This window comes from Harpia harpyja, chromosome 7, assembly GCF_026419915.1.
Source record: "Harpia harpyja isolate bHarHar1 chromosome 7, bHarHar1 primary haplotype, whole genome shotgun sequence".
Classification (NCBI taxonomy): domain Eukaryota; kingdom Metazoa; phylum Chordata; class Aves; order Accipitriformes; family Accipitridae; genus Harpia; species Harpia harpyja.
Window position 1 is genome coordinate 433115 of NC_068946.1, and position 15408 is coordinate 448522.

General features: G+C 48.4%; 2 protein-coding genes across 5 annotated transcripts; one reads left to right on the forward strand and one right to left on the reverse strand.

Moving 5' to 3' along the window:
• Positions 1-1921: 1921 nt before the first annotated feature.
• PARK7 (Parkinsonism associated deglycase) lies at positions 1922-12097 on the reverse strand. 3 transcript variants are annotated; one of them, XM_052792304.1, is made up of 7 exons: positions 11988-12097; positions 7887-8020; positions 6712-6813; positions 5990-6049; positions 5059-5128; positions 3302-3388; positions 1922-2385 (listed from the first exon to the last, which is right to left on the reverse strand). In XM_052792304.1, exons 2-7 carry the CDS (start codon positions 7974-7976, stop codon positions 2225-2227), a joined length of 570 nt encoding a protein of 189 aa, XP_052648264.1. In that variant the 5' UTR covers positions 7977-8020; positions 11988-12097; the 3' UTR covers positions 1922-2224. The 3 variants fall into 3 exon arrangements, with proteins under 3 accessions (XP_052648264.1, XP_052648266.1, XP_052648265.1); XM_052792306.1 differs by lacking the exon at positions 11988-12097 and adding an exon at positions 11333-11439; XM_052792305.1 differs by lacking the exon at positions 11988-12097 and adding an exon at positions 10261-10328.
• TNFRSF9 (TNF receptor superfamily member 9) lies at positions 11268-14826 on the forward strand. Of its 2 annotated transcripts, none has more exons than XM_052792303.1 (7): positions 11268-11343; positions 11984-12106; positions 12379-12516; positions 12895-12961; positions 13074-13210; positions 13437-13571; positions 14516-14826. In XM_052792303.1, the coding sequence occupies exons 2-7, from the start codon at positions 11998-12000 to the stop codon at positions 14641-14643; spliced, it is 714 nt and encodes a 237-aa protein (XP_052648263.1). In that variant the 5' UTR covers positions 11268-11343; positions 11984-11997; the 3' UTR covers positions 14644-14826. The 2 variants fall into 2 exon arrangements, with proteins under 2 accessions (XP_052648263.1, XP_052648262.1); XM_052792302.1 differs by lacking the exon at positions 11268-11343 and adding an exon at positions 11647-11904.
• The last annotated feature ends 582 nt before the right edge of the window (positions 14827-15408 follow it).

The following is a 15408-nucleotide window of genomic DNA, read 5'->3' on the forward strand; positions in this document are numbered from 1 at the left end:
GGAAAAAAGCATTTCCCAAGTCGGAAGGCAATTTTTTTTTTCCCCCCTCTCAAATCAGCAAATTCCTTCTTCACACTTCCCCTAAGAGAAAAATTAGCCTAATCTTAGTTCATACTTAACTCCCCTAACTTTAAGACTGAGTTAGTGACACCTTGGCAGAAACAGAGAACCCATGTAAATTCACGTTTGCTGGACATCTGCAATGTAAAAGGTTGAGAACAGGGCCAGCTTTATGAAGGAAACTGTGATGCAAGCACATTTCATTAACCAAGTCCTTTTTGCTGAGTGCAGTGAAAGAATCTGCAAGTTAACCAGATACATTAATGGGCTCTAAGCTCATTTTATTGAGTGCTTTTCCTATTACTACTTTTAACAGGAGAAAGCCCAAATGTACACTTTGAAAACCTCATTTCTGTAAACTGAACTCTCTTGGCCTTAGAATAAAAAATAAAAATCTATAATAAAATTTCTGGTCGCTTTGTTAATGCCTTTTATTAAAAGATTTCTGGAAGCCTAAATATAATATGAGCACGGAAATATTTTCCTTCTAATGCTATAAGGCAGTACTACAGCCCAGGAAAGCACAATCTTTCCTGTATTCTGAATCATGCCAATTTACAAACCAAGTGATTATTCCAGATTCTAGGACAAATAATCTTTCCATCATTTGGTTTACATTTGCATGGCTATACCAGTTAGACGTGCAGCTTTAATGAACAAACATGTCCAATCTTACACAGATTACAACTTTTTGCATATCTTGAGCATATTTCAAAGCTAGAGAAACATATGAAAGATTTCCTAAACAAATTAGAGGCAGAGCATAAAAAAGCTAAAGCAGTTCTTCCAGTAGATACTAACAATGTAGAGACATTTCTTAATTCTGAATTTGCAAAAGTACCTACGTATTTCATTACCAAAATGCAGTAATTGAGAATGAACTTGTTTCCCATTAAAATAAGCAATCACAAAGGCACCTATGCAGTCATTTTCTAAAGTTCAGATTGTACCCTTCAGATGTATGCAAAACCAGGTCTCCAGATGCTGTGGTAACTTCAGAGTCCAGTGAGGTGCCATCTTGTAAATGTGATTACTGACAGAGCCAGGTAACAGCAAAGTTATTTGGGAAAAGAAAGGCAGCAAAGACAAAAATTGATCCCAAAATCTCAATTCTCATGGGGACAGTGCTCCACTACTTCCTCCAGAGATCTGTCCAGCAACTCCTCTAAGCCAACATATGCTCACTGAAGCCAGTCTTGTAGCAAGTTCCAATTCACAGTAAGCAGGAACAAGCACTGCTACTGGTAGTAAGCTACTAACTCCAAACTTCCTGCTTTACGCCGATTATTAGCTGCCCGAACAGCTCAATGGATCTGCAATCATTTAACGCAGAAGACAAATTCCAAGGGTATCATGGACAACCTGCTAGCTATAGGAACTCTAGGGTGCTTGACAAGGAAAGAATATTCCCACTTTTAATTTAGTTCCATACCATCTTAGAATTAATACTAGTTAGTTATTGGCCTTATTTGTCTACAGGAAACTAAATATTGTTTTAACAAATTCTAACTTACAACTTAATACTACGTCATTGAATCATAGAATATCCTGAGTTGGAAGAGACCTATGAGGGTCATCAAGTCCAACTCCTGACTCCGCACAGGGCAACCTAAAAGTTAAACCATGTATCTAAGAGCGTTGTCCAAACGCTTCTTGAACACCGACAGGCTTGTGGCCATGACCGCTTCCCTCGGGAGCTTGTTCCAGTGCTCGACTACCTGCTCATTTCAGCTCATACTTCAGAAGAACTGTGTGAGATTCTAGACAGAAGTTGTTTTGAATAGTAAATTGCTAGCCATAGCGGTAAAAAGGTTTCATGGGTCTGGATTGGGAGAAAACACACAAAGAAACAGCACACAAGCAGGGTTGCTTCATTTTTATTTACTCAGCAAACATTTTCCCACGTGATTCTTAAATGCCATGCAGGAGCTAACCAAGATTATTAGGTGCTGGCTGCTTTTGCGTGGTGAAGCTTTTTGCTAACAGGATCTTTTTCCAGAAATAAAGACCATTGGTTTGTTAAGGTATCCCAGTTTAGCCAAGTACAGTTGCTAATTTCACCCGCAATTAAATTGTATTTACAACAGTGCATCCTACAGTTAATTCTACAACGGACAAGACCCTCCATCCAAAATTGTCCTACTCCCCATCCCACACCAGGATTTCACTCTTTCAGTATTAGGGGTGCCTTCACCTGTTCGGCCACTTCCTTCCCCATCAGCGTTTCAACAATGGCCAACCCAAATTCAAAGCTGGTACCAGGGCCGCGGCTGGTGAGGATGTTCCCATCTTTCTCCACGCGGCTCTCGGAGTAGGAGTAGTGTGCTTGGGGGGACACACAACAGAAAGAGAGAGGGTCAGTCTCTGGCACAGCACCCACAGCTGCCGCAGCGCATAGACCTGCCTGCCGCAGGGCACTGCTGCCGGCTGCCTGCGGGCTACAGCAGCTGAGGAGCAGTGGGTCCAGCCTGCCTCGGGCTCTGTACCCCTGTACCTCCAGAAACAAGCAGCGCATCACTGCCTGCAGTCCTCAGGGAGGAAAAGGGCCCACAGGGAGCTCTGGCACCTTGTTCACATGGTATGGGAAGGCACCTCTGATTCTACAAGCTCATCAAGAAGCGCTCGCCGTGCCTGTCAGTTCCCGTGAGGTTACTTTTGGAAGTCAGACTGCTGTTGTGTAGCTGTTCACAACTGCCTTTTTTCCAAACGCAAGCAGAGGGAACTGGAGGAACCCTGCCGTCTCCTGCTCACCGTCAGACTCGTTAATGTTCACAGAATGACTTCTTAGTAGTGCTTCACCACCACTTCCTTTTGGTATGAGAAAGTGTGGACCCATCAGCTGCTCATAGCACTAAAGCACTACTGATGGGAGAGCAGGAAAGGTGCTGCTGGGGTTTGCTGTTGGGCCCACTGAGGCAAAGAACCAAAAGGGGAAGAGATGGCTCAGCCTCAAGAGGATAAGGGAAAAAGTGCTCCTAGTACGACAGCAGCAGCGTATTTTCCCCAAGGATAAGAATGTTAATACAGCCCTGCATTTTGAGGTTAAACAGACTTAGAAATATAGTCTTTGCATATTCAGTTGAATTTTGATTACACTCAGGAAAGCATTAAGGAAATTCAGAGACACAAAATAGGATACAAAAGCTGTTTTCCTTTCTTTAAATCAGGGGTTCAGCTGAGAAAAAAAAAACCAACACTCCGAGTACAGTTTAGAGAGAAACTTATAAAAGTCATTATGTACCTCCATTCATCATTTTATCTTTGGCCAAAGGATGTGTTGTGACTTTGCTTCCAAACCCTATTCCATGTGCCAGAAGGGCAGTAGGACCTGTAAGGACACAAAGTTGCACCAGTGAGGAACTGTTTTCTGCTAGAAATGCTTTTAAGAACCAACGTCCAGGCACTAGGCCCTCAAGGGGCCAAAGCTCACTGTGGACAGACTACTTTTTACAAGACCTGCTGCCAGCCCTATCTCTGAAGCAAAAAGCTTCAAAAAGAACACAGCTGTATAATCTCTCCCATTCTATTACACAAAACACCCTGTGCAGAGAAACACACGAAGAAAAGAGAAGGTTTAGAGAACACCCAGTTCATGCAGCTGTCCTGCCGATGATTGTGCTGCCTTTGAAGGAGTGGAGAACAATGGTCATTTCACTTCCAGATAATACATTTTATTTAAAACTGCTTGAAACTAAGTAACAAAAAGTCTGCGTTTCAATCTGAACATTAACTAGGTATAATTACTTTAGGACCTTGTTAAGCCTTGCATTTAGGGACTTAACAGATAAAATATTATTTGAGCAAGCCTTTACATGTTGCAATTGTGTGCCAAGCAGTATTTTAGACAGATCATGGGCTGGCTGCTAAGTTTTTGGTTTTAACAGTCTTTCTCTTTTCCTTTCATACTTCCTCCTTGGCCTGAATTGAGGAAGGAGTTTGTGTCAAGAAGCCTTAGGTCATCTGACAGAAAATCCTTACGGGAATTCCAAAAGAAACTGAAGGCAGGATTGGCCTGACATGAGTTTTATTTCTGTACATTTGATTCATTTCAGATACAGTCCAGGAAATAACCTTCTTTGCGTTCAGATGGAATCAGCTCTAAGAACCATTACACCTAAATAAATGAACCATCCCCATTACAAGCAAAGGCCTTTACTGGGCAACTGTGAATTTGCGATTGCTCTGAAAGAGATACAGATAGAGAAGTAGAAGACTACCACTGCCAAGTTCAAGAATGTTCACAACTCTGTATGCGTATCACCTGACTGAAGAATGAAAGCATAAAAACCCCAGCAATGTACCAGAAAACAAAAGTGAAAACACACTCCACAAACTCACTCTGTTAGACTGTTGCTTACATGCTCGTTGCCACTCTCCTCGTTCTCAGCTACAGGTACCTAGGCCAGCCTCTCAGTCCAGTTGGGAGTATTGGCAATTGTTCATCTTGCTTTTTTACACGCAAATCTTACAAAGGAATGAACTGGATACCTAGCTGTGCAGAATATGTAAGCAGACAGCCCTCTCCTCGGAGTAATTCCATCTTTTGCTACCACTCAGATGAGGAATGGTGAGCCTGTAATACTATATTTACAGCCTTCCTTCTGAAGTTAAAGGGCAGGAGAGGAGATGTGAGATAAATTTATAGCAATGATGTTCTGCCAGCAATGTGTCCTCAGCAACGTGAAAGATCACCAGAATAAGCAAATACTTTGTAAAAAATCCTCACACAGTACCTTTCACTTTTTATTTTAAAGACAGTAACACAACCAATTGAAAAGAACTGGGTACCAAGCAGAACTTGCAGCATAAGTGTTCGCAGTATTTCAGAGACTCCTCTGCTATTAAATTTACAAAAAAATCACATGCCGATGGGTGCATGTATAGTACAAATCCCTGCTACTACGTTACAGGAATACTGATTTCTAAGACAGGAAACTGTCTGCCTGCCCCTTCAAAATATCCAAATGCTTTACAAAGCAAGACGCCTTGTTAACCCACCTGCACATATAGCAGCAATCAGGCCTTTTCTGCTTTCCTGGTCCTTCAAAATGTCTTTCACAGCAGGAGACTGTACAAAGAAACCGTATCACAAGTCATTGTTTGGCATTGATTATTTGAAGCACAGTTGAAATATTTACCACTGCAAATTCATAAACAAGTTTTACAAAGAAAACCAGCTGCCAGCTCTCCATCCTGCCTCAGGACAGAGGGCAATGAAAACACTAAAAAGGAGAAAAAACTGAACAATAAATACATGCCCCACAAGGAAAGAGCAAGGAAATCAGAAGGAACTGCAGGGAAGTACTTGGCCCACATAAAAGCTCGTTAATCCACAGCCACAGAAAGCTGTTGTTGGAAAGCTTCACAAGACAAATAGGAAAGAGTATTCATGAGATACCTCCAGACAGCCTCTATCATTCTTAAGAAGATTTATACGGGGTATTTGTCTCATATTCCAGGGCTTACGAACTGTGTGATACCATCTAAATCCTATCTGATAGATCAACTTGTTTGTCCGCCTGCCTTCCACAAGGTATTTATACCACCACTACAACAGCTTTGCACCAGAGACAGAATTCTTGAGCAAAGGAAGAGAGTCTCGTGGGTTCGGCCTGTTTTATATTTCACGGAATTAAATCTTCATTTGCAACTATTTCATCTTCATATGATTATGAACAGAGATTTTCCCACAATAGAGAGCACCCTTCCCTTTTTATTCTGCTTAACTAGGTACTCAAGTCCAAAAATTTACGCAGTTGTCCCACCTATGTATTCGTAAGAAGGCTTAAGACAATTAACGTTTAGTTTACTGATTCGTTCAGAAGAGAATTTTCAGATGCCAAACTGAATTTGCAGGATTACTAAGCAAGTGTAGACCACCCACTACTCATGAGGATGCCCATGAATCTTTAAGATATCAGAACTTTACCTCTGACAAGTTTTGAGCTCCAAGGTTACCCCCAGGCAGGACCACGACATCGTAAGGCCCCTAAACAAACAAAAGATAAAATTGTTCTGTTGAACAGAGGCTGTACGTACATTACGCCGTTTTAAGGCCACTACAGCTGAGTCGGATGAGAAGCAAAGGGATCTACCTTTTTTTCCACTGAACGACACTTTACAATCTGAGAACCAGTTCCGATTATGGACCAAAATACGGTCTCCTACTCCAGGAAGAGCCTATTATCGATAAAGTCTGTCACAGAACTAACTTTCAAGCCCAGTGCATTTAAGAGCTTCAGCAAGCAAAGGGCAGCTCTTGCACTGTAAGGATAAGTGGTTTTCCTCCAACCTTACTGTACAGGTCTAATTGTAGCATTGTTTAGCTTTTCATCAGAACTTTTCAATTGTTCCACATCACAGTATTTTGTTGGGCCGACTAACACGCAAAATAAAGCTCTATGTTTGATGCTTTACAAAAACAAATACCTGTGCAAAATTACGAAATCTGCCTGATCCTAGCATGCTATGAAGCAGGACAACACTGAAGGGGAGCACCGCGGGACGTGCAGTTCCGTGATTCACTCCTGCGTAGAGCTAACATAACATGCAACATATTCCTAAAAGTAATGCGTAAGCTTTCCAAATTCACCTCTGAAACTGTAAGAAAGGCTACGTTGGCCATTATATCAGATCAGGGTGATGACCAACCTCTTTTCTGGCATCTTCAAGACTGGCATCAGGACAAATGAAGACATCTCGACTGCACTGCACCGGTTCTTTTCCTGTTAGGCCTGCAACAGTCACCTTGATCTAACAGAAGAATACATACAATTCAAGAATTTAGGGCATTTTTCTTGTATGTTTGTTCTTAAGTAGTACACAGAATGAGCGAAGCACTACCGACAGCTGCTGAGAACAGGGCAACTCTTAAGCCTCCCCAAACCATGATTAAGTCCAAATGCGCAAGGTAAGCAGTGATACTCACCTCGAGATTAACAAATACCTCTAATAGTTCAACTTTTCAAACAGGACATTTAGAGAATATCTGATCCCACAGGTTTGAAACAAAACAAAACAAAACAAAACAATAGAACCCAGGAGAGCTGGACTAAGTAGACCAGATAATGAACTGAAGTCTCTCTGCAGGCTCAAGCCATTCTCAAACACACTTACGGCGTGTTCACTTTTCTCCCTTGACTTTTAGATGCCTGGTCATAATATCATACATGTGCATGGCACAGCTCACATTCAGTAAATAAGCAGACAAGCTTGAGCTTCTTATGGCAGCCCAAATGGGGAGCACATTATTGGAATGACAAAGGTGGTGGGAGAGGGTAATTTTTATTTTAGTCATTTCTATACACATGCAGTTGGTGGGTTTATTTAAAATCTTATTTTCATACTTAATCAGATGATAACACTGTGTACCACTACCGTTGCCAAAGTAACAAAGAGCATCAGGAAACCCACCAGACAGAAATCTAGTCAATAACAGAATCTTAAAAGCAGCTTGAGAAAAGCTATGTAACGTCACGAGCTGTAATGTACTGAGCTGTCCAGACCCCCACAAAAAAAGCACTTCCTGTTACTGTGCATGGGAGTAGCCATGTTTTCTGACAGGGTAAGATTCACCTGAAACACCGCTCTGGTCTACGTGAGGCTGGTATTTTAAAAGGTTATCTTTTGCACAAATGTCAGTTGTCATGCATGCTTATTTGGGGCATGGCACAAATATTTGCTAACCGGTAAGAAGGCAACGGTGAATTTTCACCTCATACCAGCAGACTATGCCTTGAACTCCTAGCAATGACCGTCAACTTGAGGCAAGGATTTTCCCTTGACCAAGCACTCACAAAAAGATTTTTTGTTGCCTGCATACTCACCCCAGCTCTTCTCATAACATCAGTGGGGATTACAGTTTCCATTTCCTCTGCCCCTTTTGCAAGAATCACCAACGCTCTTTTCGAGGCCATATCTTGAGGGGTTGCTATTAGGCGAGATGGTTGCGAAGGGGGGGCTGAGGAGGGTGGAAGGAGACAATGTTGTTAGAAGGCAAATCCCCTAGTATAAATCCTTCCCAATGGTGAAGGTTAACAGTGAGTAATTTGCATTTTTGCATTATCTTTCATTTAAGCCACCTTAAAATGGTTCACTAGCTTTAATATTCATAGCAATCCCATTTAACTAAAGAGCTTTTTACAAACAATGCATTATGATATTAAGGGATCAAGACATTTGTGTAGTGGGAGGCACAGCACATCAGCACCAGAACAGGAAGCAGCCTGACCTAGTCAAGACTTTACATGACTTGAGTCTGCCAGAGAGAGGGGTTCAAGGTGGGTGGCAGAGTTGTTTTCAATTTGCACACCCTCACTCATACCCAGACTACTGACTCCTACCCAGGTCAGCATTTATAAAAAGGGCTTGCATGAGCTTTGACCTCATGTCTGGTATTTAGTTTCCACACAGCATGCTTCATGAAGAGTTTCCTGTGACTTACAATGACTCGACCAGTGCCCCTGCAAAACCTCAGCAATAGATTTTCTGGGTATTTCACAATTTTGTGGGGGAGAAAGGTGTGTGCACATGTGTGATGGGGGAGCAGACCACAGAATTTAGCAAATGGAACAAACTAGGCTTAAGACTTTTTTTTCTGGTTCCTAAACTCAAGTTGAGGTGAATGGCCAAATTTCCATTTGAAGGTTAAGTTAAAGTAGCATTAACTACATCATGTAAAATACACACTAACTCATACTGGTCTGACAGAAGTCTGTGAAAGCATCTGTGTTGTGAGAAGCCATTTCACAGGTCATCCACTCTATGAGACAGGGATTTTTTTCCAATGCAGGGACTTGCCATCCAGAAATGCACATAGCACCTGGGAGCTCTTCATAAAATGACATCCATGTTTACTTGCCTCCACGGAAGAAAACCATCCCCTCATTGTGCTTCAACTTCATCTATTTTCAGGTTCGCTCCCCACTGTTAAGCCTCATTTAGAAAGACGCTCTTTCTAGAATGCAGTCATATACAGTGGAACGTCCTGCAGGATGCAGAACCAGCCCAAGCAGACTAATTCAGTGTGTCAAATCCTACTTTTAGGACAGCTTTACATACTGCCAACGCCAAGGCCAACTGAACAAGTACACTCAAATCACAGGTATTAGCAATAACTTCAGGACAACCTGGAGCTTCTTAATAATTCGTCTTGAAGGTACATGTTGATTCTGCAAAACTAATTTTCGTATGGTTTTGACTAACTAGCAATGGAACACCTGAATAGCCACAATGCAGAAATACTGCATTTGCTTCTTATTGTAGAAAAGTACTCCAGGTCATAGTTTGTGTCCCTCTCTCTCATTAGTTCTTTAGATGCAGACAGGCACCCGATCCTGAAAGCTTTTCTCTTTTCCCTAATCTAGTGAAATGCAGTCTCTCCCTACTGTCCTTAGACATTTCTGGTAATACACTGACCGATTCTCGAGCATTAGTGCTGTTCTTTACGTGGGTGCACATGTAAACAGCTGCCACGCTGTAAATGCTACCAGGGCAAGACCATTTTCCAAGAAGGCAGAACCAAGTTGTACAGACATGACAGCCACTTCATTTAACGAGCTGTCTATGCATAGTAAACACAAGTCACCCATTTGCTTCTCGGTGCCAGCATATGCGCAGGCTGCCTCGGACCTTTAAGCTAAACGTATTCCCCTACGTGGGTACATGCACATTTCTCGGCATGGTGACTGCTGGCAGATGGCCGAACCAGAAACTCCAAGCAGGCTGGCTTTAGAAGAATCACGCCTTTCAACGCCCCGACCACGCAGCTAGCTACCAGAGGCAAGGGAAGCGTCCAGGGTCATCGGCTCGGCCGCTCCGAACGGAAGGCCGCGTCCCTGCGCGCTCATGTGTTTATTTTAGGACGCGGCGCCATTCAGCGTCGCAACCAGCTCAGAACACGACGAACGGCGGCACGGAGCGAGGCCGCGGAGCCCGCAGCCGCACGGAGCCCAGGCGGGGCGGCGGGGGGGGGGGGGGGGGGGGGGGGGGTCGGGCCCCGGAGACAAGCAAGCGGCCTTCCCGCCCCGCCCGCGGCCGCCGCCGGGCCCTGCGCGCCCCCTCCGCCCCGCAGCCGAACCCCCGCCCGCCGCAAGCGGCGGCCCGGCCCCCCCGGCCGGGCGCTCCTCCGGCCAGACCCGGCGATCCGGGGCGCGACGCAGCACCGAGCGGGCGGCGGGAGCGGCGGCGGCGGCGACTCACCTCAGCCGAGGCGCGGGCGACTCTGGGCGGCCCCGGCCCCGCCTCCCCGGCCCCGCCTCCGGCCGCCCTCCCGCCGCTGCTCGCCCGTCCTCCTGTTCCATTTGCGAGAGGCGCCGGTTTTCTCACGTTCGCTCGGAACGCGGCTTCGGCGGGCGCTCCGGGCGCCCACCGCCGTGACGCCACCCTCCTACGTGGGGCAGCGCGCTCGCGAGGGGCCACCTTCAACGCGAGCCGCCGCCGCTTTTCCTCGGGCAGCCCTCGCACCTGCGGGCACTGCCGGGCCGAGCGGCTGCTCTCCTCCGAGCCCTGCCCGGAACGGCAGTCCCACATCCCCGTTTCCCGAGGCCCGTGGCTCCAGGACTGAGTTTTCCCTGGCTCTAAGGAGCGGTTTCAGAATTTTGAAGGACCGGCCGGGCTGCGGACGGCCCTGCTGTGTAAAACTGCTACTTGCGGGTGCTGGCAGTCACGGCCTGGCTCCCCGGTGAGGGGCTCACGGGAGCTCTGGCGGAGCGGTCAAGTCCAGGGCACGGGACCGGAGAGCAAGGCACAGGGAAGGGCGTCGCTGGGGGCTCTCCCGCAGTCGGTGCGGGGTTCTGCTCCCGCCACGGGGAGCTCTTGCGTGCTAGGCACGCCGGACCTCGCTCAGAACCCTCGACTGGGCTGGTCCTCGCGCTTGCTGCCCACGAACCGACGGGTGCGTCCGCTCGTCGGTCATAACGCGCTCTGGAAAACTCCTTCCTCCCGCTCCCACCTGCCCACGCCGCCCGCGCACACGCGAGGCCCGCCGCTCCCGCAGGCCGCACGGGCCGGCGCCGACCCCGCCCGCCGCCGCGCGCTCCTGCTGGAGCGGCGGCGATTGGCCGCGGGGGAGCCGCAGGGGGCGGGGCTGCGCGGCCGGCCGCGCCAGGCGGGCGCCTGGCCGCTGCTGGACAGCGGGCGTCACCCGCCCCCGCCCGCCCGGGGGGGCGGACGGCCCGCAGCGTTTCCCTCCCGCCGCCGCAGCCCGACCCCGACCCCGATCCCGGCGCCGTCGGGCCGCAGCGCGCCGTCACCCCTGCGCTGTGGGATTTACCTCGTGCCGAGGTGGTTTCGGTACCGCGCGGTACCTCCGCGCACGGCGCAGGTTGTTTGCAGACGTGCCGGTGCGGTCCGGCCCCTCTGCCCCGGCGGCCTCGACACCCAGGCTCTTCCCCCTCACCTTTCGGGGGCGCGGCCGGGCTGGGCCGGGCCGGGCCGCCAAGCCACCGCGGGGATTCCGCGCGGGACTCAGCGGGAAGCCCCGGGGGCGGGAGCGGCGGGCGCTACCCGGCAGCGCTGAGAGGGGCTGCGGGCGCTGCCCGGCAGAGCCGGGGGGTCGCGCCGCGGCGGGGGGGGGGTGGGGGGGGCGGGCCGGAAAGCCCCGCCGGGCCGGGGTTTTCCCCGCCGCCCCCGGGCTGACGCAGCCAGGCCCTCCGGGGGCGGCCCCTAAGGGCCGGCGCCCGCCGCCCCGCGCGCACTCCAGCGGGCCGCGCCGCCGCCGCACCGACCCCATGGGACCGGCGGCAGCGCGGGCGGGCCGGGCGCTCTTGCCGGCGGCGCTGCTGGCGCTGGCGCTGAGCCCGGCGCCCGCCGCCGCCCTGCCGTGCGGCGCCGACTGCCCCGCGGGTGAGGGCCGGGGCGGGCCGGGGCGGGCCGGGGCGCGGGGCGCGGTCCCGCGGCAGCCACCCTCTGTCTCGGCCCGCAGGTACCTTCGTGGTGATGGCGGGCTGCGGGCGCGGCGCGGGAGCGGGCTGCCGGCAGTGCCCGCCCGACACCTTCTCCAGCGCGGCGGGACTCCGCGGCTGCACCCTCTGCCGGAAGTGCGAAGGTACCGGGCGGCGGCGGCGGGGCCGGCGGCGGGGGGGGGCGGACGGGAACGCGGCGGCGGGGCCGCGCTGCCCCTTCGTTACCTCCCCGGGGCGAAAGAGCGCGCGTCTGCTCGCCGCGCCGCGGCGAGCGCGAACGGCAGCGGCGACGCGTCTGCCGGGCTTCTCGCTGAAGCCACCGGCCTCGTTTCTGCGAGGCCCGGGGTCGCGAGCCTTCGCCGCGCCGCGCTTCCCTGAGCGCGTGTGTAACCCAGGACTCGTCTCCACTTTCCAGGGAGATTCAGGTACTTAAAAGAGTGCTCCTCAAAAAGCGATGCTGAATGCACGTGCAAGGAGGGGTACCGCTGCAGCGGCGACGGCTGCTCCCGCTGCGACCCAAGCTGCGGCGTGGGCCAGGAGAACACCGGGAGGGGTAAGGTCGCCTTTCCCTGCCAGCTTAAACCTCCTGCGCTCACTGCACCGGACGCACCGCTGCCTCTCGCGCAGTGCGGAAACAACTAGAGTAAGGACCGCGCAAGACAAACCCACCAAACTCTGAGCCCTGCTGCAGCTCAGAGCCTGCACTGGTTAGGTCACTTTGCACGACAACTCTTCTGTTGCCAGCACTAGCCGAGTGCTGTATTGGTCCATAGCTCACGGGGAAAGAATTGCCTTGCACAATCAGAACAGCTTATGAGAACGTAATTCTATGAATGTGGATCATAGTCATTGCACAAGCAGGCAAAAATAATTTCACGTGTTGTTCTAAACGCTCATCTTGTACCAATTTACCTGTCCTTCTCTGTTGAAGGCTGCCAAACTTGCCGCTATGGAACTTTTAATGATCAGCCCAATGGCTCCTGTAAAAACTGGACAAAGTAAGTAATCTAAAAATAAATGCTACAGCTATTACACTTGACTGGGGTTTTTTTTCCACGGTTTGCTTTTTTTTATTTTTTTTATTTCTGTTTTGCTTTAAATGTCTTTCAGGTGCTCTGCAAACCAGGTTCTGGAGCCTGGAACTGCAGCAAAAGACGTCATTTGCAAACACGCTTCAGATAATCCCACTTTAGTCACTACTCTACCTACCACGTCTCCTGCAATTCCATTTTCTATCACTGTGCCAGGTGAGTCATAGTATAAGATTGCTTATGGAGCTAAAGAATTATGACCTACTTTGAAACATACTACAGCTCGCTCACTCACCATTTAAAGCAAGAGTCCTTTCTTCTATCCATTTCCAGTGTTGCAGACTCCTCCAGAAGCAGAATTGGAGACAAAGCTGTCAGCTAATTCAAGGGCAGTAGAATTTTGCTTTGTAATGCTTATTAGAGAATGTTGTTTGCTCCCTAGGGGAAGACCTCCAGATGGACATTATCAGAATTTCTCTTACCGTAGCTGGGCTGTTTTGCATAGTGTTTCTGCTACCTTTGTGCGTATGCTTTGGTGTCTGGCAGAAAAAGAAGCTACATGCTGTCTTCAAGAAAAGTAAGATACATACACTCTTGAATTCAATTTTTCTTTTTGAAACTAGACAGAAATCAGGAATCCAGGTTTTTAAATATCTTTCAAAGATAGTTCCAGACAGCTTCTGTTTTTGGCCTTGTAAGTCAGAAACAACAACTGAAAGGAAAACAGTTTTGGAATTTCTGTTGCAGAAAGCACTTAATTAGCTGTAGGTGTTTTATCAACATCGCAGGTTAACTGCATGCATATCCACAGAAGTGAAGTATTCATGGGAGGTGAAAAAGCTCAGCTGAGCCTTGCTGATCTGGTTGAGGGTCAGTTCAGTTTATTACTTCCAAGTACCATCCTTGGTGTGCGTGGCAATAGCACTTTCCAGTTCCGTCTGCTCAGGAACAGTACGCATGGCCTGGAGTGAGCATCTTTTGAACTCTGGCTGCAGTAGAAGAGGGGATATCAGTCAGGACGTACTGCTACACAGATGCAGAGTCAGCCTGAATCCAGCGCTGCCCTCCGAGAGCTAATAAGCCCCAGGGAAGCTCAAGAGTTCAGCACAGAGATGAGATGGAATTGCATCCAACATAGTTTACAGTTGGGATTTTTGTCTGTTTGGGTTTTTCTCTCTCTCTCCTCTCCCCTCCCCTTTCCTAGAGATAAGGGCTTGATCTTCTAGTGTAATTCTGAATACAGGAGACAATAGCATTACTCCAAAAATCTAACAGCTCCATATTCGTCTTCCTTTCATTCTTATGGCAAACAGAGCAATTACAGCCCCTGTTGCATTAGGGAAAACAAAGTACGATAAAATAGTTTTATCGGATGTACGTGCCGTAGAGGAATAATTTCAGATTATTGAATCATTTGGAAGAATTTTTCTTGCTGACTTCCTGTGCTTGTGACTGAGGAAGGGTGAAATAAGATGGCTGAATAAATACAACAGAAAGTGAGCATTTGATCTTTTTCTTCAGTGCACACCACACCTGAACAGTCAATTCAGGAAGATGATGCCTGCAGCTGCCGCTTTCCTGAGGAAGAACAAGGTGAATATCAGGACCATAGCAAATCCACAGAATTCAGAGATCTTTTGGTGAACTAGGACCTGGACTGTTCAGCTCAACCACATTTGAATTTCCTTTTGGAACACAGAACAAGAACCTGTTTACATAAATAGAGAGGGTATCAAAATCTGTGGATTTCAGAGCGCTAAATAGCCCAGCCACTGAGGAAAAAGTGCTTCTTTTCCATCTCTTAAAGAAATAAAAATAAATAAATAAAAAGATCCGAGTTTGCTGACTTTCTTCCTCTAGGGCTAGGAATCATACTTCCAAGAAGCAGTGCTTGATCTACATACAGAAAAAGTACTGCACTTAAAAGCAGTAACAAAAGGGCAGAATGGCTTTCTGGTCCCTCTTAGAAATGGTGCTGGAGCCATAATTTACATGCAGTCTGAAAGCATTTGATGCTAAAAAGGGGATGTGTAGCACATAGTAGAGCCACTTGTGACACTCATGGTCTCCATTACCATTACCAGCCATCCTCTTGAGTCTAGAGCTGCAGCTCCTCCCGAAGTTTAGCTCAAACCCAACAGTCTTGGGTTTTGTGTGCAAATACAGATAGACCTCATTTCAGATCCCATCAGTGCTAGAAACAGATACCTGGCCTGACTACTGCACACCTTATATGTAGGAGAGAGGAAGCCATAAAAATCTAGAGCTGCAAAGTGTTTCACAAGAGCTTGCCTCTGCTGTTGTATTACAGTGATTGGCTTAAGAGAGGCAGTGGAAACACTGAGAAAAGCTGTGGTTGACTTGATCTTAGAAATAGATGTTACTGTGCAGCTGGACTGCACCACCTTCAGTTC